The sequence below is a fragment of the Crassostrea angulata genome, chromosome 1, assembly GCF_025612915.1.
Source record: "Crassostrea angulata isolate pt1a10 chromosome 1, ASM2561291v2, whole genome shotgun sequence".
In the NCBI taxonomy this organism is placed as follows: domain Eukaryota; kingdom Metazoa; phylum Mollusca; class Bivalvia; order Ostreida; family Ostreidae; genus Magallana; species Magallana angulata.
The window spans coordinates 14,717,213-14,741,322 of record NC_069111.1 but is presented as its reverse complement, the minus strand read 5'-3'; the positions used below and the strand labels follow the sequence as shown (position 1 = coordinate 14,741,322).

The following is a 24,110-nucleotide window of genomic DNA, read 5'->3' as shown; positions in this document are numbered from 1 at the left end:
ATGTAGAATATAAGCTGTCCCAATATGCAGACGATACATCCCTTATTTCTGATGGCTCTCCCCTAACACTTGATGGCATTCTAAGAGAATTAGACTTCTTTGAAACTATATCTGGTCTTAAAATTAATTTCCAAAAAACAAAAATGGTATGGATAGGTAGCAAAAAATTTTCTAAAGATGTTTTTCACCATACTCGATGGAAGCTAGACTGGAACAACACAGCCCTTCTCGGAATTAAATTTTCAATTAACCTTGAAGAAATGTCCGAGCTAAACTATTCTCCTAAATTATCAGAAATCAATAAAATAATGAATCAATGGAAACATAGAAAGCCAACACCGATAGGGAGACTTAAAATAATAAAATCATTAATTATACCAAAATTAAATCACTTAATATTAAGTATACCCAATCCAGATACAAACTTGATAAAAAAAATTGGAAAACGATTGGTACCACTTTCTATGGGGATGCAACATGCATAAAATAAAGAAAAACACTATAATACAAGATTATAAATGTGGAGGGCTAAAAATGATTGATTACCCAGAATTTATCATTGCCCTTAAATCCAGCTGGATAAAAAGATTAATTAATTCTAATGCAAAATGGGTAAAACTTTTAGAAACAACCTTAGAAATTGAAATATCAGATTTATGGAAAAGAGGATTAGATTTTACTTTTGAAATGATTAGAAAAATACCAAATCTATTTTGGAAAGAAGTGTTACTTAGCTGGGCAAAAGTACTAAAATCAACAAGTAAACATACTGAAAAACAATTTAATAATGAACTTTTATGGGACAACCCAAACATTCTGATAGGAAATTCCTCAGTATTTTTTAAAAAATATTTTAGAGTAGGGTTTACACTAACTAGTGATCTGTTTGACTGTAATGGGAATTTTCTTAGCTTAGAAATACTAAATAACATGAAAGTGAATACAAATTTTATTGAATATGCAGGTCTAAAAAAGCTGTAAAAAAAACACATAGATAATACAGATATGAGCAAAGAACATGGACCTAAAATTCCAAACTCTATTTATCTTTTTTATAGGAATACAAAAGAATGTAAGGAAATGTATAACATTTTAATTGAAAATAAAAAAGAACCGATAACATCATCAATTAGATGGAGAGATCTTGGAGAAAATTTCACCGATTTAGAATGGAATAGAATCTACTGTCTCTGTTTTAAAGCGGTCCAAGAAAGTAAACTCAACTGGCTTCAATATCAAATTTTACATAGAATTATACCTACAAATTATTATCTGCACAAGTTGAAATTAATTGATTCTCCCTTATGTAGCTTCTGTAAAACAAATATTGAAACAATTGATCATCTGTTTTATGAATGTTTCTATGTAAAAGAACTATGGTGTAATATTGAAGAATGGTTTTTAAATCAATTTGATATTTCCATAGTTTTTGATAGGAAATCAGTTTTATTTGGTAAATTTCTAAAACAAAGCATCTATAAAATGTATAATTTAATATTGATGGTTATTAAATGGTATATTTTTGCTACCAAATATAACAAAAACCCTCATCTAAGTTTTGAATTAGTAAAACAAATAATAAAAAACAGGATTCTGCTTGAAAAATATATGCTATTGAAAAACTGTAGATACTCAGATTATGAAAACCACTGGCAAACAATTTGTGAGAAATTATAACAAGTTTTAGGACATCTGTGATTGCTTAAACTATTTCTTTCTTTTTAAAATTATATTGACTTGAACAAATATATTGATAATGTACCCCCCCCCCCTTTTTTCTTTTGTATTTTTGTATCTTCTTCTGTATCTCCCTTTTTCTCTTTTCATTTACTGCTATCATCTATTTATTTATTTATTTTTTTTTTCAAAAAACACGTTTTTACACTACACGGCTAATATGTTTTCTTTAGATTAATAAGTTATTACAATATGTAGAATCTTGAAATGTATGAAATATGTCTGAAATATGTGTGTATGTGGATTTATGTGTAAACAAAAATAAAAAAAGAAATAAAAAAAAAAAAGAAATAAGGATTAATCAAATACTTTGAGGGTTATAGCGATCTAAAGAATGTGGAATTTTCTTTTAAATTTTTGTGAATAATATAAAATACATGTAGTACCAAATAATACAAATGATTCTTGGTACGCAGAATGTTATATAGAAGGCAACCTTTATGAGACATTGTGATGTTCGGGTTCTTTTTGCTTGAGCTTGTTTGTGTACACAATCCCTCGTGATTTTGAAGATCAGCACGTGTTTTAATGAATTTTTAATTAAATATCAATGACAGGCCCTAAACGGTGACGTATTAATTTTAACATGTTTCAGATTCTAGTTATTTTGAGTCTTTGTTTCGTGCACATGTATATCATGATTAATTTCAGAAATTGTACAATTTCTTTATCCAAAAACATTCGCTCGGAACAGAGAGGACGGGTGGCCCTTTTGATTACAAGAAAAAAATGTAAAACAATTAAAAGTTGATCAAGTCTTGCAATTGTATTTGTGAAATATGAAATAGCAATAAAAACCCAAAAATATAAAACCAAATATTTTTTCATATATACATCTATTGTTTACATTTGCATATATATATTGAGGTAACCCCTTATCTACCACATATATCAATGTCGCAAGCCTGTCACCCATTGTCAAAATAGAAAAAGGCAAGTTTGGTTTTAAAATGTAGTTATTGTATTTCGTATAAATAAAAATTACGTGGCGTATAATTTTTTAATCAAATTGTTACTGAGAATAGAACTTGTGCATAATTTAAGTTCAATTTGAGCTAACTTAGTAAGCATGTTATTAGAAAATATCAGATGTATAAACGAAGCAACTAAATCACCGAGCTCAAAACATTTTTATTTAAACTTCAGGAACAGACCCAATTGATGACATTTTCCAAGCGTTAATCAAACAAAACAATACATCATCAAAGACTCTCTTAACATTCAATAGGTCTGAAAACGGTAGTGCATAACATACAATCACACTGAAAACACAGGAAAGAATCCTGTACTCATCATGCAATTACATTTTATTTTTTGCGAAATAAAACTTCTTATTAATAAGTTATTATTTTTTATTGGAAACGTTCGACAATAGATTATTCAATATACATGCATTCCTTTTTTCTCTATGTCTCACTATGTAAACCATGTGTTTGTCTGATGCCTATCAAATTATTTCACTTGTTTTAGGACTCTTCGAGCAGACTGATCGAACTTCATCGTTTTTCCGTCTCATGTAAAAAGTAATGCATATCATTATTTTAAAAGAAAAGAAGCCATATTTGATTAACAAACAATGAAGATTTTTTGATATTTAAATAATGCACAAAACAATTTGTCTTAAAATCACATTTTACATACAAGTAAATATGAACCAGAGTATCTAAAATTGTATTGCATAAAGGATATACATCGATGTATGTTTTATTTTTTGTAGTGATTTTTGGAACGTTTACAGACGTTCTTGTCACAACCGGGACATATAAGCCCACCCTTGTAACGGAAGGTAGTTGGTCTGGCACATCGTGGAGGTGAAATTATTGGACAGTTGTTAGGCCTAGGACAGAGTCGATGAGCTTTCAAAACACCAACAAAAAACATAAACTGCACATGCACATATACAATGCATAGGTGTCTAATGTTGATTCCTTAACATATACTTCAATAATTAAGTTATCAATATTTAATCAAAAAGACATTAACTTTAACACATAGTAGAAAAGTAAAACAGATAGAAAAAATAAGGAATTATATAAATTCAGGTGATCAATTTTTATGCCTCAGAGTAACTACTAGTACTCAAATGGTTCCTAATTTTTACAGCGCCTAAAAAGCAAACGTAAACTATGCTGTGTGCTTTGTGCGTATTACGTGTAATTACCAGGACAACACACGGCATAACCCTTGCCAGTGGTACACACGTGACCGGAAGGACATCTTTTTCTCTGACTACATGTCACTGCGTCGTCACTCACTTTGTAGGGAACTCCCGTACTGCAGGGATTGTCTCCTATACAAAAAGGAGAAGAATCGTAATTAAACACCTGAATAAAGAGGTTTTCACTTTTAAATATTTAGAAATCTACAGCTTCCCGTTAAAGTAATTCAGTATAAGTTACCTTAGTTCGTATGACATTTGTGGTCTGCAAGTACGATCTCTTTTTCGTTAATTTGAATTTTAGAAAAGAATTAATTTTTACTTTATACGCCAGAAATAAGGATTGACTAAGACATAAGGATATTTTTTGAAAACAGTTCATATTTCACTTTCTTGATGAGACAACAAGGTACTGTATTTACTGAGCCATGACATTCATCGTCAATCGTAAATATTTTTGGCACTCTTAACACAATTGACTGCGCTTTATTCTGAGGCAGAGTGAAAATCAGTTAACGTAAACATTTATTTCGTAAATAGTAATTAACATGAGTATTTGTAAAGTTTACATTAAACACAATGTTATATATAATATACATCAAACTTGTTTTATAAGTAAAAGGTACACACTACGACAACAAGGTCCCTCTCCATCGACGGGGGTGAAACAGAAGAAGCCTGTGGGACAAACACTGAGCTGTGGGTCCATGGTCTCACCCACACATCTTTTGGTCAAATGGCGCCCAAAGTCGCATTTATCAAACTCGTTATTGGGATCCGGGTTAGCAGCTGGAAGGTATTCCAATTCTTATTTTATGTTGCACTGTACTTGTGCAAACGATGCTTTTTTGCTATGATAAATTTTGACTTTTGAAATCTAAAACATTTTTAATTCCCAATTCCTTGCAAAAATATATTTCATTTTTATACACTCCTACTATATTTTTTTTAATTTGATCATCTATAAAATAAGATTTATAATCTTACCCTTTTTGCACCTAAATTGTATTTTTGAACTATGCATATGTGAATGCTAAAACGTACATTCAAAGAAAATTTAAAGCTGTAATTATGCTCAATCTGAAGACGCATATATTATGGATTTTTTTTTAATTAAAAGGTATATAATAAACTTACCTTTATAAGCTTGCACACAATTGAAAAAACAAAAGGAGATAAGCAGCGGTGTTAGTAAACACTTCATGTCGACAGTTTCATGCGTTATGTCCTAAATTCAGCCCTACAGACAAGAACTTCCCAGGATATACCAAGAACCTGTAATACACAACGCATAATTGTAATCTCATTTTAATTAATGAATAGAAATGACCTAGAATTAATTAACAGCTGTTTACTGGGGAAAGGCGTCAAAGGATGCCTCCATTTTTTTTGATATTTTTAAAGTGTTTTGACAGGGATTTTGACTTAACAAGCTAGAATGTGTCTTAATCTGGTTTTGATAAGGTTACTTTTTTGTCCAGACCCTACTTAAAAGATTGTAGATAGCAGCATTTGATTGAATTAAAACAATGTCCTTGACTTGGTTTGAAATTTGTTTTTCCGTTAAGTTATACATTAAAAAAATGCTCGGGATTCCTTTTAAATAGCATTTTTCTTTTACAATTTTCAAACTGATGTCTCTTATTTGTATCATGCATCATAACATTGCAATTTGAATTTGCAAGTCGTGTCATCTGAAACTCCTTGAATAAGAAAATATACTGAGAATACAGATTTATGGATAATGAAAATTAGCCAAGTTTTGGGTTACATTTATTTCATTGAAAAAGATGTGCCAAATTAACCAGCATTATCAAATAACGCCACATCAGATGCGCTACTCAATGCTTTAAAAAAAATTCTGAAGTTTTCAAAGACACACGATTAATGTAAAATATTATAAATTTAAACTAAAACACGATGAACTAACTAATATTCCGGATACATAACACAGAAATGTCAAAAATACCGGCTTGTAATTTCCCTGTTATCATTATTCTATTTTAAGTCATGTTTCAAATACAATCGAAAAACATTTTTCTAATAGAACTCTTACAGGGATGTTTGATATGTCCTTGCATTACATTTAAGACTAAAAATTTAAAAGTTATCAAACTTAATAAAAAAATTTGCTATAGATTGATATTTTTGCATTCTAAATATGTATATAATAATTCGTGATAAAGCAAAGCAAGATTTTTAAGAAAGTTATTATCTAAAATTTTTCTTATACTTCACCTTACTTAAGCTTATAAATATATTAACTTTAAATACATTATTACATAACATTAAAACGACCTGCATTGTAAAAACTGAAGTACCTTAAGGTATTTTATCTCTTAATCGCAGCATTAAGCATGATACATGACAGTGACATTATGGGGACAAAGTACTAGGTTCTTAATGCATGTTTTTTTTCTTTGTACGTATTGCAAACATATCAGATAAACGGCTTCACTGAAAAGATTGTTTCTAAGAAGATTGTTGAAAAGAACATTCCCAACTCAAAGAATAGGAGTAGTGTTGACAACTTGTCCATCATGGTTTTAAAAGAAGTAAAAATACAATGTTAAATGTGTCAAAACACATTAAATGACCGACTTCCTTTCAATAGGAATTGTTTTTTCTCTCTTTTTTAGCAAAAAGGGTATAATAAAAATAATCGTAGTTCTTGGTAAACAGTTCTTAATTCATCGTAAGACCGTGTCAGTACACCAATAAAACAACAAATTAAATATTTTTTTGTATTTTTTGACTATTGTAATGTAATTTCATGGTTTTTTTAAGGATTTAAGAGAAACGTCTTCAGACAACGTTATAGTACAAGCTGACAAAACAATGGTACGTTCCGTCATACTAACTTTCCTCTCCGTTTGTTTTTCCAAGATGACATCTGCATATTTGAGTAAGTTGAAATCTAACTATGTATTTTGTGAATTCAAGTTGACCAAATCATAAGTGACCATTTGGAAAATTGTTGCTCTAAATTACATCTCAACTGGAGAGATACGTCCAGCATCGTTCGCTCAAAGTTTAAATACAAAAAACAAAATAAATCAAGTTTTTTGAAAACCAAACATCTGTTTTATGAATTTTGAGCTTTTCATCCATATGATTGTTGTTAAAGAGTGTTACGGTTCACCCCTGCGAATGTGTTCGGAATGTTTTCTTTATCGTTGCTAAGTACGTAATAAATCCAGAGATGCTTGAATGAAAGTTCACGAGACTTCACCGATATTTGTTCAGTTCCTGTGAAATTTCGAGCGGAAGTACAAGTGTTCGGATAATATTCTCAAAATACGTAAGTACTGGTCGTTTTTCATATCATATCCTACTTTGATTCATGTTAAAACGGGAAAAGCTTTCAAGATGTATGTCTTATTTCACCATCTAGCAGTTATTTATTTTAAACGATAATATTCAGAACAGAGTTATCCTTCGTGTTCAACCACGTGTAGAGTAGTTGAAAATATAAACATTGGGTTGCTTAATAAAATCATAGCCATGTTTGATGCCTGTGGTGTGCAATACCATGTTTTAAAAAAAGTAATGGGTGTCTGTTTTGTATTAAAACATAGTATATCGAGCCCTTTTCAAGGAACATTCTGCATAAAATGGTATAGTTTGTTTCACTATTGATGTTATTACTAGGTCAGGCGCGGATCGAAAATAAATCCTCAGGAGAGATCTTTTGTAGGCATGTTAGTTGTTGCAACAGCAGACAAAAACTAATTTTTGTATAGTCACATTTATTTCTAGAACACATTCTATTCACCAGTTAATGAAGATAAAGTTTAAAATCAATAAATCTCTAGATTTTATATTTGACTACAAGAACGTACTAGTAGATCTGCTGTGAAATAGACTTTATACACGAGGTACGATTTTTACTGCGAAACTGAAAGGGTCAAATAAAACCACGTGGTCTAAAATTTGAATGACAATAACATTCGCAGGGGTGCGGTTTATCAAAACCAAAAATAGTATTTACTTAATAAGGTTTATCAAACTGAAAAAAGTGTATACTTATGAATAATAAATGAATTTTATTACCAGCAGCTACTCCATATCCCCACAACCCGTACGATAAATGCGACTATGGGCGTCTTTTGACCAGAAGTTGTGTGGGTCTGACTCCAGACCCAGCTGGCACATATTGCCCAGCCGGTTACTTTTGCTATGTCCCAACCGATGGAGAAGGGCCTTGCTGTCGACGTTAGTGCCTTAACTTGATGTCAATATGTAATATATTACATATGAATTAGTAATGGGCAATTATAAATGAGTTACAATTAATTTTTACAAGATGCCTTAATTAAAGGGTCATGGTCACAATTTTGGTCAAATTGAATTTTAATGTTTTTATTATTATCAGTGCTTTAGAAATGTATTTCTAATGATCATGTGGAATTTGAGAGTCAGTCGTAGAGTTATAAGCAAGATACAAGGCTCACAATTCCTTGTCATGTAAACAAGGCTCGTGCCCTCTTTTTGTTTACGTAGGTTCAATATACCATTGAAACCCCTTTTTAAGCTGATTTGTCTACATTCTTATTCATTTTAAGCATAAATCAACAGTTCCTAACGTTTAACACATTCATTTTAGGTCTAAAACTTGAATTTTCACTTCAACATTCAGATTGTAAACAAAAGCTTTGTTTACATAGCACAGAATTGCAAGCTCTGTGACTCGCTTATAACTCAACAAATGATACTCAAATTTTGGTTGCCTATTAAAAATGCCTTACTGAAGCATTGTAAACATTAACATGGGACAAATAATTTTTGACCAAAATCGTGACCATGCCCCTTTAAGCGCCTGATATAAAAAGATAAAGATTTGAAAAGTAGTATAGTCGTCTAATTAGATAAAATATATTCTAGTTTTTCTTCTTTCTTTCCACAAAACAATCCGCGCAGTACAGGAGTTCCCTACAAAGCCAATGATGATGCAGTGATATGTAGTCAGAGAAAAAGATGTACTTCCGGCAACGTGTGCACCACTGGCAAGGGCTATGCCGTATGATGTCCAAGTAAGTATGTAGCAAAAATACGATAATGTGGTTCAGCATGTTAAACATTAAAAAGATATCATTTTCAAAATGTTTACAATTTGTTTGTTTACTTACTTGCTATGATACCTTTGATCTTTTAATGTGTATGGGTAGGTAGGTGGGTGCGTGCGTGCGTGCGTGCGTGTCAAAAAATCGGTAAAGACTTAAAAATATAAAAACTTTGAAACCACCGATTTAAAAAAAAAATAAACAGAATATTAATAAGACGACGGTTTTTTATTTCTTTAAAAGAAAAATAAATTTGTAGATTGAATACTAGTACTCTTCAGTCTACGTCCTTTAAGTTTGATTTCAGGTAAATCTTTCCAGGGTTGTCCGGTTTATAATTGTCCGCCTGTCAGACCAGGATGTGCTCTTCCAAGATATTATCTTCTCCAATGAAGATTCTGTAAACACTGTGATAGAGACATTTTTCCTCGACCATATATGAACGGGTGTCAACTGGTTGTAAATAGTGCTAGTGCATGTATACGATGTTTTCATGAACCTTCCTTTGCAAATATACATGTGCAAAAAGATGATATAAATTGTTTACCTGCGATACAAGCATTAATGATGTAATGCCATACTTAAGGAGGCATGGTCACGATTTTGCTGGATGATTAGAAATGCATTACTATAGCATTGTAACCAAGAGCTCGAAAATTGAGGTTTAATAAGCGTTGTGATTGTTTATGGTTTTCTTTAAATATATCTTTTTTGAATGTATTTTGTTTAAATAAATAGAACAAAAAAACCTTAATAAAATTAAAAGCTTTTATTTGACATCAAGAAAAAGGGACTGGCCCTTCAAATTAGGGACCGAAAGGACTCTAAAGTATAGTAATAACTTCTGTGAAATATTTGAAATACGTTGTAGAAGCAATTATGCTCATCATAACGTTGTTTACCTATACATGAAAATTGGTTTCGTCTGTGTTTCGTAATTAGGGGTTTTAAAGGGCCAGAAGTCCGAAATGTTTGAAAAGCAATATTAGATAAAGATGTTCAGAATAATGTGCTTAACAATACACAACCATAATTTTTGTTATCCTTTCCTGAAAGGAGTAATAAGGTCGGCCCCATAAACGTTCTTTTCCAGATGTCTCGACAACGGTACTTAATTTCTAAACTTTTGTTGGAAAAAATGTGTTTGAAATGACAAGAGCTTTTTTGACACCAAAGCACTGGCCCTTCAAATGTACTACACAAAGCGTATTTAATATATTTAATATTTCATGTAATAAAGGAAAAGGGCTGACCCTTCAAATCAGGGACCCAGAGGGATCTGTACCCCTTCACTGAGGATTGTTTTAAAATATAATTTAGAAGCAAATTATTATTTACAAATACAATAAGATCATTATCTCGTATATTGTGTAAATCAGGGGTTTAAAGGGAATAAAAGTCACAAATTTTAATCATTTTAACTTTAAGTAAGAGAAATACATGTATTTGGAAAAGCGATAATGAAGAGCATTTAGATCCCACTCCCATTTTCAGATATGTCTCGTTGACGAAGATCAAAGGCACGGTCAATTTACCTACTAAAATTCACAACGAGATCGTGTCTAGTTATTATAATTTTATAACAAAATCTCTATATATCGTAATGTTGAAAAAATGAATTACGTTTTAGTAATTTTACACTTTATTGCATGATAGTCTGGCATGCATATGCAAGAGACTATATCATGATAAAATTCAGAAATAGTTGTACTTTTTCATCCAAGGACATCCACCCGGAACAGAGCAAGCGGGTGGCCCTTTGATTACAAAAAAACCAATCAATTAAATTGATAGAACAGATACCTGCATCTAAACAAAATAGATTAACTATAGTGGTTCTCAAAGAAGAAAAAAATAAGCATCAAGAAACCAAAAAATATGTTTTCATTTTACCATTGATAAGTAGCCCCTTACTTACCACAGATATCAATGTCGCATGCTCGGCACCCATTGCTGTCATAGTTGGGCATGGCGCACCCAGGAGGAATCTCGACCGCGGGACACATATATGGTTCGCAGAAGACAGGGTATTTCATATCTGTCAGAAAAAAATCATTGATTTCACTTGAAATGCCTTTTTAAAAAACTACAGAATTAGGTAACGGATACTCAGTTGCAACACACCTAAAGGAAGTCAACAACAAATCAAATGCGATATTTTTGCATGCGTACAGTTCGAAGAAGATAGGAAAAAAGGAGTTTTGAATTTTCAGACATATTATCTACCACATAATTTATTGCAAACAATCACGAGCCTTGTAGGATTCTTGATATTCTATGAAATATTACTGAAAATGGAATTTTTTACGTTTTTACATATACATAATTTAATATGCTTACGCTAAAGAAAATAAAAGATGCATACATACTAACGAAACAACTAAATAACTAGGCTCAAAGCATCACTTATACAATTTTCAGTAACATATCCAATGGATGACATTTCCAAAACGTAAATCAGATAATAAAAACATAATCAGACTCTATAAAAGCATAATTGTAATTATTGGAACTAGGGGATACAATTCGTGGAATTCATGTGTAGAATTTCAATCACAAAATTTTTCTATTTTGCTATTTTGATATGGACATGCATATAGTGACGATTGACAACTGGTTAAAAAAGTCAAAGAAGTCAAATAATCGATATGATATATTTTGTACACGGAAGAAAATTTCTTGCCCCCGGTAGCCTGTGCGGGACATTTCTGAGGTAAATGATTTTTTTTCAAAGTAATAACCTTCAAAGTCTTTGTAATGTAATGTAATTTGAGTATAAAATGTAAAATAACAAGTAATTTTATTTATAAAAATATCAATACTCACAAGGGAACCCACAGCAGGGTAGTATGCAGAGGATACTAATAAGGAGCACAGTTCGGAGCTGCATGGTTTCGTTCTTGACATCCTTAATTGTTTGAGTCCCTTTTATAGGTCTGAAAATAGTAGTTCAAAACACACGTTTTCACAAATAAAAGGCAGGGAAAAACTTTTAAGAATCACACAATGACCTAGATTTTTCTTGGAAATGTTCGACACAGATTGTTTCGTGTACTTTTTGATCATTTTCTGCTTTTTTTTGGTAAAACGTGTGTTTTTTTCTTATGCTTGAAAAAAATTACAGCTATTACTTGGAAGATAGCGATTTCTTAAAAACACGTCAGGCAATTCGAAATTTAGAAGGCATGCATGAATTTTTTTTAGGAAGTACTGAATTAATTATTGTTAGAATTTTCTAATTTATATTTCTCACAAAGTCATTAAATATTTCTCTTTGTTATATATTGTTATCTATTTCTCTTAGGAATAATCAAATCTTCAAGTTTCATTTACTCAAAACGGAAGAAAATCAAGGTACTTAACATTTTGAACAGTTTGAAATTCAGCTGTATTTTTTTTTCTTAATAATTAACAATTTTTTAAAATATGATATCAATATAATATCGTATACGTAATAACATATTGTTCGCTAGTTGATTTACACAGAACATTTGAAAATCATTTTTAAAAAGTGTCCTATTGTGACACTTGTACCCAGACAATTGAGTGTATGACAATCTACATCGCCGGAAATCAGCGGTCATGCAGTACGAGTGGGTAATGGTGCTCCGACGATGGACGATTGAATACTTATTATTGCAAACTTACAAATGGTAAGTCGATTCTCAAAAATTACAATCATAAATTTAATTTGGATAAGACTTCAAGACATTAAAGTGAAATTCCTTGTAACGTTTGACTCAGTTAGCTGATGCATGTGATATAACGTGACCATCCTTGTGCGAGTTGTCAATACAAGGACGGAAGCAAACACGTGTGACGCAACGAGCATATGTCGTATTAGTAATTTTTATACGGTATGTAAGTCAATGTCCTTTAAAGTGTGTGTGAATCATAATTACTAATGTAATAAATCAGTGACATGGTTACTTATTACATGAATGTGTTTGTTTGAAAATTACTCCAGATCGTTTTGTAAAAGGTGAAAGGATTGGCCAGCAGCCGTTGCTTATTCATGGGAAATATATATGTACCAACTTGTTTTACAATATATTATGCGTTAAAATTTAAAAGGGATTCTTTAAACAGTTGTTTTGGGCATGTGTGATTCAACAGTAAAACATTTCATATTGATCAAAAAGTGATATTTCTATTTGTGTTTGTTTGTACATACACTCATATAGAAACGCAAAAATTTCTAAGAGGATTTTTTAAAGCTGCTTGGTCCGATTTTTTTTGTTATTACAGTATTAAATTTGTTTCCATACAAACCATTTATCTTAGAAAGTTACGGACTTTCTCCTATTTACACGAGCAGAATCAGTCTCCTTTCAAAGTTAGTAATATTCAAAGTAAATAAAAATAATTTCTTTTTGGGCAAACGAAAAATCAAACCAAAGTGCATCACGGGAATTCTTAGAAAAGGAAACCGTTTGGTTTCGTCCCCCGAATGATTGGGGTTATTCAACCCGCATGCTATAAATCGATTGTAAAGAAAGCAAACTTCAGAAATATTAGCGAACAAAACGTACACATGTTTATTGTAATTTGTCTGATTATTTCGACCTTTATTTAATGCGATGTCAAAGTCGTAATACAACCATACCCGTCTCGTCGTCAGGGGTGAAATTTAACATGAGGCGAAATAACGCGGTACCCTTTTATGTCGTTTGTTTGTTAGCAAATTTTGTACATATTTTTCTTCATTGAAATTTGGCTTAATTGGCTAGAAAAAACTACTGCAATGTCTATTATTATACATCTACTAAGCATAACCATCGTTTAAAATCGTGCATAAAATTTGATATAAAATCGGACCAAGCAGCTTTAAAGTAAAAGTAAGTAGTTGACATCAAGTTCACAGCCCCTTCACAAATTTAAAGCTAAGAGCTAGTGATATATAATATGCTGAAATTTCATATTCTGTGAACAAAGAGTCATATGTTGTCTACTCGAATAAACAAAATGAAAAGTTTTTTTTTAAAGGAATGCCAAGTTGACTTGATTATAAACATCATAATTCTAAAACGGTTATATATACCGATAACTATTTCATAGGAATTCATACATTGATAGTTTCTTGTTGGCGATGGTTGTAAAAGTTTTTTTCACGGTAATTAATTTAAACGTACAGAGAGAGGGAAAGAAAGAGAGAGAGAGAGAGATCACATCTTATTCTTGTAAACTAAAGCGTGTATTAAGATTCAGTTATTGGGGTTGTTTTTGAGTGGATTAAAGCAGACATATAAGTTGCTACAAAAACATGTTCTCCAAACTTAGTATTTTGATACACGTTTTTTTTTTTACAAACATTATTCCGTTTTATGACAAATCTCAATATATTTCTAAACTTGTAATAAGAAAAAGAGTACTGGAAACTTTTGAAAAAATGTTTTTAAGAAATCATCAGTTTTTATGGAAATAAAGTTTTTGAAGTCATTTACGAAAGACAATAACATCCGATACTAACATTAACAATTGATTGGCTAGGCAATAAATAACAATGCGTGTAAAGATTGGATTATATAAATATAATCAATTTCCCTGATTGGAATATAAAATTAATACTATTTGGTATATCACAGTAAATCGAGTCACTTCACTCTGCATCTGTTTTATGAATCTTCCGGTACTTGTGACAGACAGTCGTGGTAAACGTTAGAACCAGATCCCGACTGGTCTTTACTCTCTCTAAGACTGTTCTTCAACATGGATGTCGTGGTATGATCATAGGTATCATCGAACACGTCGCTCAGTTTACACTCTCGAATCACCTTAGCCTGACAATTGTCGTAAAGAGCCTCCACTTCTTCGTCCGCCTTCTCCCATTTAACTTTAAAAGATCTTAGATGGTCGTAATCCCCATCGCGTGGCTTTTTCCGAATGAACCGATTGTCGTTAAAATCCTCTTTTAATTCCTCATCAACAATGCCATAACCGTCCTCGTCAAAATGAATGGCCAATCGTTTACCATCGCAAAATCTCCTCAACGTTGTGTCCATCGTGTCAAAACTACTGATGCTTCCCGTACATGGTTCTGATTGGTCAACAGCGGCGTCTATGGCGGTATATGTGATCTCTTCGGACGGAACGAGGATGTTGCTGGGGTGGTACTTTGAACGGCCATACCTTGCTTCACCGGAAGTGGAAGCCCCTTCGTCGACAGGATGTACGCCACTTGGGCGTCGCTCATAACTTTCGTCTTGGTTGTTTCTTCTGTGAATTAAAAAGGAAATAATTGATCGATTAAACTGCAAAAGACAAACGCAATTAATATTTTTACGATAACTGAAATATAAAGTATCATTAAGAACCTGAAAAAATATTGGCACGTTAGAATTACTCACGTTTGTCGCCTTTTTGCGGCCACAGCAATCAGTACCATAACTGCCACAAAGAAAGAAACCCCTCCGATCGTGACAGGGACTGTAACAAATACAGACGAAATATTAAGTGTGATCAATGGTCGTGGCCACTTTTAGACCTAATTAATCTCCTTATGAAAAAGAATTCTATATAAATATACATGTATTTTGGCTTTAAGGTCAGACAGGACCTATCTTCCATTTTTTTTATGTTTTCCACAATTTGAAGATTTCCACTAAGTAATTCCATAATTAAGTTTTTATGTTATATGATACTTTATGAATTAAGATATAAAGTGTCCAATGAATGAAAATATGTAATATGACTTTATTTATAAGCATTAAAATGCATTTTGTTTGCTATATTTTATGGACAATTCTAACTATTCTAGTTTTGAAAATAGCATGGTAATGTACCCTGAATTTTTGGGGAAAAACAGGTTTAAATGTAAATAAATAAGGAATAATGAATATTAAAGAAAATTATATAAAATTGAGGAACGTCTCGTGTGTTTTTAAGTGAAAACATTTGAAATTTTTCTTTGCTAATGACAGGTAATGGTTGAAAATATCATATTAAAAAAATTTAAGCAGATCTGATGGATAATTTGATGACCATTCAGTCCCCCTGCCTCAGTTATAGTCGCAGACGACATATTTACTTCAGTTATGACATTCGTTGTCTTTTGCCGATTTTAGACTTTATGTAAAGAGTCATTGTCTGTCTGTCCGTTTAGGTTTTTTCTTTAACCATAATTATATTTTTCTATGAATAGTATTTATTATAAATTACAGTCATTACAATTGATCAGTCTGGAAATGTATTAGTAAACAAACACGTCATCGATAAGCAATTTCATGAACACCTCTCTCTCTCTCTCTCTCTCTCTCTCTCTCTCTCTCTCTCTCTCTCTCTGTTCTTACTCAGTACGTCTCTGTGGGATCCTTGCTGTCCATTTCTGGTATTCACATAGAGCGTGTCGTCGGGTTTTCCGGCGGGCTCTATAACTTTAGTTGTGTCTATTTATAAGTATAATGAAACAGAATCAGCATACTTGCAACAATTATTTGGTTAATAATTTGCTTTCAAACTAAGTTTCCTATCCATACTTGTTTTCAATGCAGTGCCTCCCGTAACTTTATTTGCCTCTGTGACGCCATCTGTTTGTCCGGTATCCCCAGGTTTGACCTTTATTCCAGTACCTGGGGTCAGCGGTTTATGCGTACTGTTGTCTGTTATTTCACCTGTCAATCATATTACATAAACATGCAAGAACTGGGGGGTTTTTTTTGTTGGAGTTTCGGGCTGTTGTTCATTCACATGTGATTTCACTTAAAACTTAAGTTCCATACACTTAATATTTCAAACTTACGACATTTTTCGATGGAACAAAATTCTATCACGCCCTGACTGGTGAAGCACCAGGGGGAAGGGCGGCCATCCGGGTTCCTACAGAAGTTCTCGGGTAGGCGCTGTAATTCGGTGCTGTTACCCGCATCATGCCAGGACATACACGTGGCCCCCGACACCGCAGTACTTTGTGTACCCGAATAGTCTGCCCCAGCGTCCGTTTCAAGGCACTCCTTTATCTTTTCCACTGAAAAATATTCATAATATGATTTTTATATAATTATCTATGAGAACAAATTTCAACAACAAAAACAGAATTGTTTTGGCAATTATGCAGTTATTTAGTGGTACCTTTATATTTAGCCAGGTATCCAGCCTGCGTAAAGATCAAATCGGATTGGAAGTGTAGCCGAATGCCCTTTCCGTATCCATAAACTGTGTTCGGGAGTTTGGTGCCCGATAATTTCACTAGCGTAGGAGAAAATGGATCGATTCCATTTTGTATCTGTGAATATATTTCATGTACGTTTGTATTCGTTCATTGCAGTTGATACAAACTAGAGAGAATCACCTGTTGGCAGATGATGATAATTCTAATCTTTAAAAAGAAAAGACGGATACCTCCAAAAAATCACTTGAATGAACATCGAAGAGAAGGAACTGGAGAACTATTCGCGAGCCCTTCTGGTTTAATATGGTTATGTAGTGATCGGCGTTGTTAGGGTATTCACCATGGTAACGAGGAGACGAAACCTTGCCCTCTGTATTATTAACTGTTTTGTCATAATCTGAAGAAAACAGAAGTGCAAGATATGAAAGGAAGGGTTAATTACCAAAGGAAAAGATTGTTTTTGATTTAACAAATGTAATTTATTTATATTTTTACAATTAAATAGCATGCATATCAAATGGGGTTATTAAAAGGGTTTATTGAATGAAAACGCACCTTCTTTGATCGCTGAGAATTCGGCACGAAACCCTTTACTTTCGTATGAAGAATCTGATATCATCCTGAACGCGCCTTTTGAAGATAAAATGACGACCGAGAACGGATCCCATGTTCCGCAATACTTTGTCAAGAATTTATAGCTCTCTTCGTATCTGTAGAACACCTGGCAATAAATCGATAAGTTATGTAGAGATGCGAGACCTTAGCAATTAACTAAATGACCTGTTCATAGACGTCACTGACGAAGATTTTCAAATTAACGTGTAGTATATATAAAACAGAATGCATCTTTGCCAGCCAAATATCCGTTTCATATCCCCTTTCTAACGAAGGTCTGGCGCGGATTGGACACTTGTCTAGCGAAGATGCCAAAGCAGGCATTTTTCAGCTACTGAAATATTAAAGTTTGTGAACATTTTTTCAACAAGAGTTTGTCTTTTATTATTTTAATAATCTTATTAACAGCAGATATCAATAACAATTTCATTTTTTCAGATTTTTTCCTTACTTCTAACGCGTCTAAAACGCAGTTGAAGCTGAATTGAATTGAGAAATTGGTGAAGGTGACTAAAACTCTGTCCGAGTCCGGAACATCGAACCGGTACACTGTGTTGGATGATTGCGGGTAGTTGGCGGGGAAGTTATCCGAGGTAATGACGCTCGTTGTCTTGGCTAAAACAGAAGTACAAACAGTTAACTAAAACAGGGAACGAGCAGTTAGCTAAAATAGAGAACAAGCAGTTAGCTAAAACAGAGAACGGGCAGTTAGCTAAAACAGAGTACTAAGAATGCGCTAAAACAGATAAGAATCAGTTAGCTAAAACAGAGTACAGGCAGTTACCTAAAAGAGTACAAGCAGTAAGCTAAACAAAGTGCAAGCAATTTGTGAAAACAGAGTACAAGCAGTCGGCTAAAACAATTAGCTAAAACAAAGTACAAGCAGCTAGCTAAAACTTAGTACAAGCAGTTAGCTAAATCAGAGTGCAAACAGCTAAAACAAAGAACAAAGAGTTAGCTAAAACAGAGTACAAAAAGTTAGCTAAAATATAGGACAAGCAGTTAGCTACAACAAAGTACAAGCAGTTAGATAAAACAGAAAACAAGCAGTTAGTAAAAACAAAGTAGACGCAGCTAGCTAAAAGAAAGAACAAGCAGTTAGCTAAAACAGAGCACAAGCAGTTAGCTAAAACAAAGTACAAACAGTTCAAGTCCAGTTATTTTCTCAAACAACGTAATATTGCGACCTTACAATTCACAGAAGTATAAATATGAGATAATATGTAAGAACAATTACGTCTATAAACAATATACCCATAGTGGCAGAAAAAAAAAGAATTATGGAAGGCACTGGTTGTAATTGCGGAAAATTAACCTTAAATTATCAATTTCTTAATGAGGTGATTTTTAAGTAGTTATACTCATTACTACACACATACCGAGACATTCAGTTTATACATGTAGGGTTACTATATTAAAACCTGTAAATTTCTCAAGGTTATTATACTTAAGGCTAAACTGTAAGAAAATCAAAACAATGTGTACAAATGGTGTCATAATGGAAAATGAAATTTTATGTAAAGACATTGATACTGACAACCAAAATAAAATAAATCTGCATTTCTGAATGAAATAAAATTATAAAACTCCGCACCATATCTATACCGTTTATGATTATTTAACGTCATATTATTATTTTCTAAACCTTTCATTAATATTTTCTCCATGGTTTTTTTTCCTCATTCATTTTTAATCTCAAATAACGATCAAAAATTCATTTGTCAAAAAAGACTGACCACCGAAACACAAACATGTAAATAAACAGCTGTTTCCTACAGTTTGTTTTGAGTGTCATTATATTACTTGTAGTAACGAACTTGTAGCCTACTTAATAGTATTCAAATCGTAACACCAAAATAATCTTACCTGCAGAATATAAAGTAATGGAAAAAATAAAAACACAGCCTATGAACAAAAATCGGTCCATTTTATAAGAATCTTGTCCTATTTCTAACGGTTGTGACCTTACTCACAATATAGAAAGGATGCAGGATGTCCAAATAATGTAAGATCCTGAACATTTCCGTAATCAGTGGCGGATCAGAAAGTTTTCTTTTGTTTACACATACATGTATATACTTACATGTGCATGTTTACGAAATTGATGCTTTATTAATGTAGACTTCTTAATCGTCTAAACTGCGCAAATGCATATGATTATGCATGTATATGTAGTTTTGAAGTGAAAATAAAACGGCAAATAAATAAATATCACAACCTTTTTGTCAATGTCACCCATAAAGAAGTCACCAAGTAAGGGGAAAATCTCAGTCTTAAAAATAAACAGACATCTTTCGGGAAATCTTTTCATTTGACAATGACGTCATAGTCAGTAGCCGTTGAGTGAACGATTTGAGCTGCATTCATTATACTCAACACTGATCCAGCGGTACAGGTACGTGAGTAGAGTTTGTGTTGAAATTGTTTCGGTTTAAACAGTTACACATACGTTTATATAGCGGCTGGATGCCTTACGATGGAACATGATGTATTTCCTTACCACAGATTCTTCTGTTTGATTTGTTTTAATCTCAATAAGTCACTGTGTGTGATTCTCACAAGACAAATTCTCGTGATTATGTCATTCCTGAAATTACATTTTTTTTCATACGGCTTCACTTTTCATCATGATTAGGCATGCCGCTTTATCAGTCATTATTTGTTTATAATTTATAAATTTATACATTTGCAAAAGATATAGTAGTATGCAAAGTCCCAGTCAACCCCGTACACATAGACGAGAAAAAGAAAAAACGTGTGCTGTTGTACACAACGGAAAAATTATCTAACCCATGGACTCTTACCTCCTTCTATTATGGTATGCTTATTTAACAATTCAAAGCACTAAGTATTCATTTTAAATCAGACATTACTGCCTGGTGATGAGTAAACATTTTTACACGTGTGCGGAGTAGTAAAAAGATTCAATTATTACGTAATGATCGATCCACGCTGTCTGACGAAGGATATACCCCATCTTGCATAAGAAAATCAATTATAGAATTTGTTCTCCACAGAATATGTTGGCATTGTGTGCTTAGAATAATAAATAGTAACTCTTATTTCAATTTTAAACAATTAACACTGAAGAACAACAGAAACATCTTTCCATCTTCGCCATTTCTATGGAGAATTTTTCTATGTTTTATACTGATATGCGTTAAGTTCTAGAAATTCAAAACTCTCACCTGCTTTTAATATATAAACATGTAATTAAATAGATGTACCAATTAAAGAACACAACCAGGCGCTATCACCAAATTGATGTACCCTCTTCAAAAATATGAACCAACATCGAAACCTTTCATTAGTGTTTATATCATTAATTTATCAGCATATTTATTAAAATAATTCCAGTATCGCACCATACTTTTGAAAAAAAAAACGCGCTATTTTTTAACTTTGAATATGCTGTGAATTCAATTAAGTGCACCTAACTTACATGTATATGTCTGGCGTGCTTTCAGACATGCCTCTTTATTTAATTATATATATAATGTCCGGAAATGACGAATAGCTGTTGTTCAATGATTTAGGATAGTTGGGGCGGAGGAAAGGGGGGGGGGGGTCCGTGATCCGCCACACACTGTGTCTGGGACATCGCAGACATGGCCGGTGTAAATATAAACCTGTCAGAGATAACACGAGAGGAATACTTAAGATATCTGATCTGGGGTCAGCCCTTGTTAGAACGATAATTTAGCTCCTTTTTGTAAACCAAGTGTAGCTATATTTGGGTCATAAACTCCACGAGCATACCGCAGCATGAATTTCAGTTCGATTACGTTTTAGTGGATTGTTGGTGTTTTATTAATATGATATGATTCCTTGAGCAAGATCCTTAATCATGCATTTCAGCGTAAGTATACATGCCTGTATATATTGTATATAGAAACACATTGGTGACATGCGTTGTTTTAATTGTATCTTACGGTTTATAAAAAGTTACGGAGTTGTGAATTCGTGAACTGAAATACCGTACGCGTTATATAGTGCTTGTATCAAAGAACAATCGAAAAAATCTAAAATACATGTATAATGACCCTGGTATGATTTATAAGTAATTGATAACTAATAATTATCATTCGAAATCTTTCACAAAATTGATCAATGATAGCGAACATTTGACATCTTTTTCAATTTGCCCTGCAACAGGTGCAGAATATGTGCATTTTACGTGTGCTGTACGTTCATTTCAAGAATTCGTTTGGAAATGTCTTTATTACGAGCACACAAGAAATTCTTTGGAGCGTATAGCTAAAAAATTAGATGGTTGTGGCTAGAGGTGATTGAATGCCCAGGTTTTTGCAGCAGGTCAATAATATGTATGTTTAGTACTAACCTACATAATCGGAATGTATTCTGGTCTACAGCCTAGCAGTCTTTGAATGAGCAATATATTAGTTTAAAAAGATATAAAGGTATTGACCGGTCCAAATTTGAAATTTGACATATAAACAGTACGGTTGTATAACCTCTCTCTCTCTCTCTCTCTCTCTCTCTCTCTCTCTCTCTCTCTCTCTCTCTCTCTCTCTCTCTCATTGTAAACCGAGAGATAAATATTCCAGCTAAAATTATCTACAGTATACAAGTTCATGCACTGTGTATACATAGTGACGGTAACCATGCTGAAGAGATCACAGTCAGATACAACAATTCCTAACCCCAGATACAGTGTGAATCGCTCTGTGTGCACGTTATGAATCACACAGAGAGAAAACGCATACACATATACTTTCACACACACACTCTCTCTCTCTCTCTCTCTCTCTCTCTCTCTCTCTCTCTCTCTCTCTCTCTCTCTCTCTTTCTCTCTCTCTCTCTCTCTCTCTCTCTCTCTCTCTCTCTCTCTCTCTTTTCGATTTGCCTTTTTACAAATAATGAAAAAATTCACTCTATTTTGCTGAACAGGTGGACAATAAAATGGCCACGCCTAGCAACATCCCGAGCAACGAATTTATAAAGAGGGACCAAACCCTCATTGAAGGTAAACAAAAATAAGCCAAGTAAAACCATTAGTTTACAACAATGCAAAGAGCTGTAACTCTAGATATCCAAAAATAATGATTTTTGAAATGGTGCACTGATTTAATGAATTTTCCTGATATCATAATAGCATGCTATCATTGTCGTTGTCTTTGTCGTCAATACTATATAATTGTTTCTCAATCTGAACGATGTGTGTTACATACTGTAGATATAGAAGAGGAGAAACAGCTGGCCTTGTTTGTGGGGGTGGTAATCTTAGGGGTGTTTTTCGCCGTGGTAGGGGCGGGGCTGACCATGTACTGGATCTACAGAAAGACCCACCCTGGCACCTACAGACACAACAGGCTGGATGACCTTCAGAGGTTACAGTCCACTTCCAGCACTAATGATGACGTCAAAAAGACATTGGCATGATGACATCAGAAAAAAACACCGGCATAATGACGTTAGAAAAGACATTGGCATGATGACGTTAAAGCGACATTGCTGTGGGGACGCCATTTTTATCATACTTGATTAGTTCATTCGAAGGTTGTTTATAAATACGGGTATCAACAAGTTTGTACACATAATATGATGATTGATAAATTGTTCAATATTTCCAAACTGTGTATATGTGTGCTTTTAATTTTGTTTTCGTACATCGAAGTTCCAAGGAATGTTTGTTCCATCAATTGTTCAATATTTTCAAACTGTGTGTATGTGAGCTTTTATGTAATTTTGTTGTTGTACAGTTCCATATAAGGAATGTAAATAAATGATACTTGAGGAAAAGAACTGTTATAAAATAGTTTGTCAGTCTTTTGTCGGCAGATATAAGGGTCGTGGAAGCAAGACAAAAATAATCGTAGACGAAGATTCTAAGATTACATGTATAGAAATCGTGAGACAATTTCGTATCGATGATTAAAGTGTATTCTCTTCATATATTTTTTTAATCTTGAAATAATTACAAATTTTTCTCATCATTATGGCATTCATAAATAAAAAATACATGGTTAATACTGTCTGGAAATATAAGCTATATTTGGGCGAGGGTAAGAAAACGTTTTCGACCCGAGCCCAAATATCGCTTATATTTCAAGACAATTATCATGTTTTTATTTATCCTGGAATATAATATCACATTTTGCGCCACAAATGAGCTTTATTCGACAAATTTCGCTGCATATCTGCAGTTGAAACCATGACGCCATGGCGTAAACGAAGCAAGAAAGATGACGCCACAATGCATCTGAAAGTCAGTTATATGCATAAGGCTATATTGGGGCTTTGGTTTATTGGGTTACCTTTATTCGGTCAATGCATGGGGTAGTTGCAGGATAAAAATTGTAATGGTTTTAATTTTTACAATTGAAAAATAGAAATGCAATTACCGGTAGAATCAAACATTTCGAAATGACATTGCCCATTAAGAAATAAACAAGGTTAAATGTTAACC

At 33.0% G+C, this 24,110-nt stretch overlaps 2 protein-coding genes across 2 annotated transcripts; both read right to left on the bottom strand.

Annotated features, from left to right (window-relative positions):
- Positions 1-3,295: 3,295 nt before the first annotated feature.
- LOC128166378 (uncharacterized) lies at positions 3,296-5,167 on the bottom strand. Its single transcript, XM_052831498.1, has 4 exons — positions 5,033-5,167; positions 4,526-4,684; positions 3,899-4,027; positions 3,296-3,593 (listed from the first exon to the last, which is right to left on the bottom strand). Exons 1-4 carry the CDS (start codon positions 5,097-5,099, stop codon positions 3,442-3,444), a joined length of 507 nt encoding a protein of 168 aa, XP_052687458.1. The 5' UTR covers positions 5,100-5,167; the 3' UTR covers positions 3,296-3,441.
- A 9,040-nt stretch (positions 5,168-14,207) lies between these two features.
- LOC128163852 (neuropilin-1-like) lies at positions 14,208-22,965 on the bottom strand. The gene is made up of 10 exons (XM_052827528.1): positions 22,873-22,965; positions 18,132-18,290; positions 17,621-17,786; positions 17,296-17,462; positions 17,026-17,179; positions 16,697-16,921; positions 16,434-16,568; positions 16,248-16,343; positions 15,306-15,384; positions 14,208-15,174 (listed from the first exon to the last, which is right to left on the bottom strand). Exons 1-10 carry the CDS (start codon positions 22,963-22,965, stop codon positions 14,574-14,576), a joined length of 1,875 nt encoding a protein of 624 aa, XP_052683488.1. The 3' UTR covers positions 14,208-14,573.
- Positions 22,966-24,110: the final 1,145 nt, after the last annotated feature.

Excerpts from the sequence above, each read along its gene's own strand:
- LOC128166378 (XM_052831498.1), bottom strand. The coding sequence starts at position 5,099 with ATGAAGTGTTTACTAACACCGCTGCTTATCTCCTTTTGTTTTTTCAAT. Across the intron at positions 4,685-5,032 it reads TTGTGTGCAAGCTTATAAAG|CTGCTAACCCGGATCCCAAT; the intron begins GTAAGTTTATTA and ends AATACCTTCCAG. Across the intron at positions 3,594-3,898 it reads TTATGCCGTGTGTTGTCCTG|CTCATCGACTCTGTCCTAGG; the intron begins GTAATTACACGT and ends GTGTTTTGAAAG.
- LOC128163852 (XM_052827528.1), bottom strand. The coding sequence starts at position 22,965 with ATGGTCAGCCCCGCCCCTACCACGGCGAAAAACACCCCTAAGATTACC. Across the intron at positions 17,787-18,131 it reads GCGTTTTAGACGCGTTAGAA|GTGTTCTACAGATACGAAGA; the intron begins GTAAGGAAAAAA and ends ATTTATTGCCAG. Across the intron at positions 15,385-16,247 it reads ATCCCACAGAGACGTACTGA|TCCCTGTCACGATCGGAGGG; the intron begins GTAAGAACAGAG and ends TATTTGTTACAG.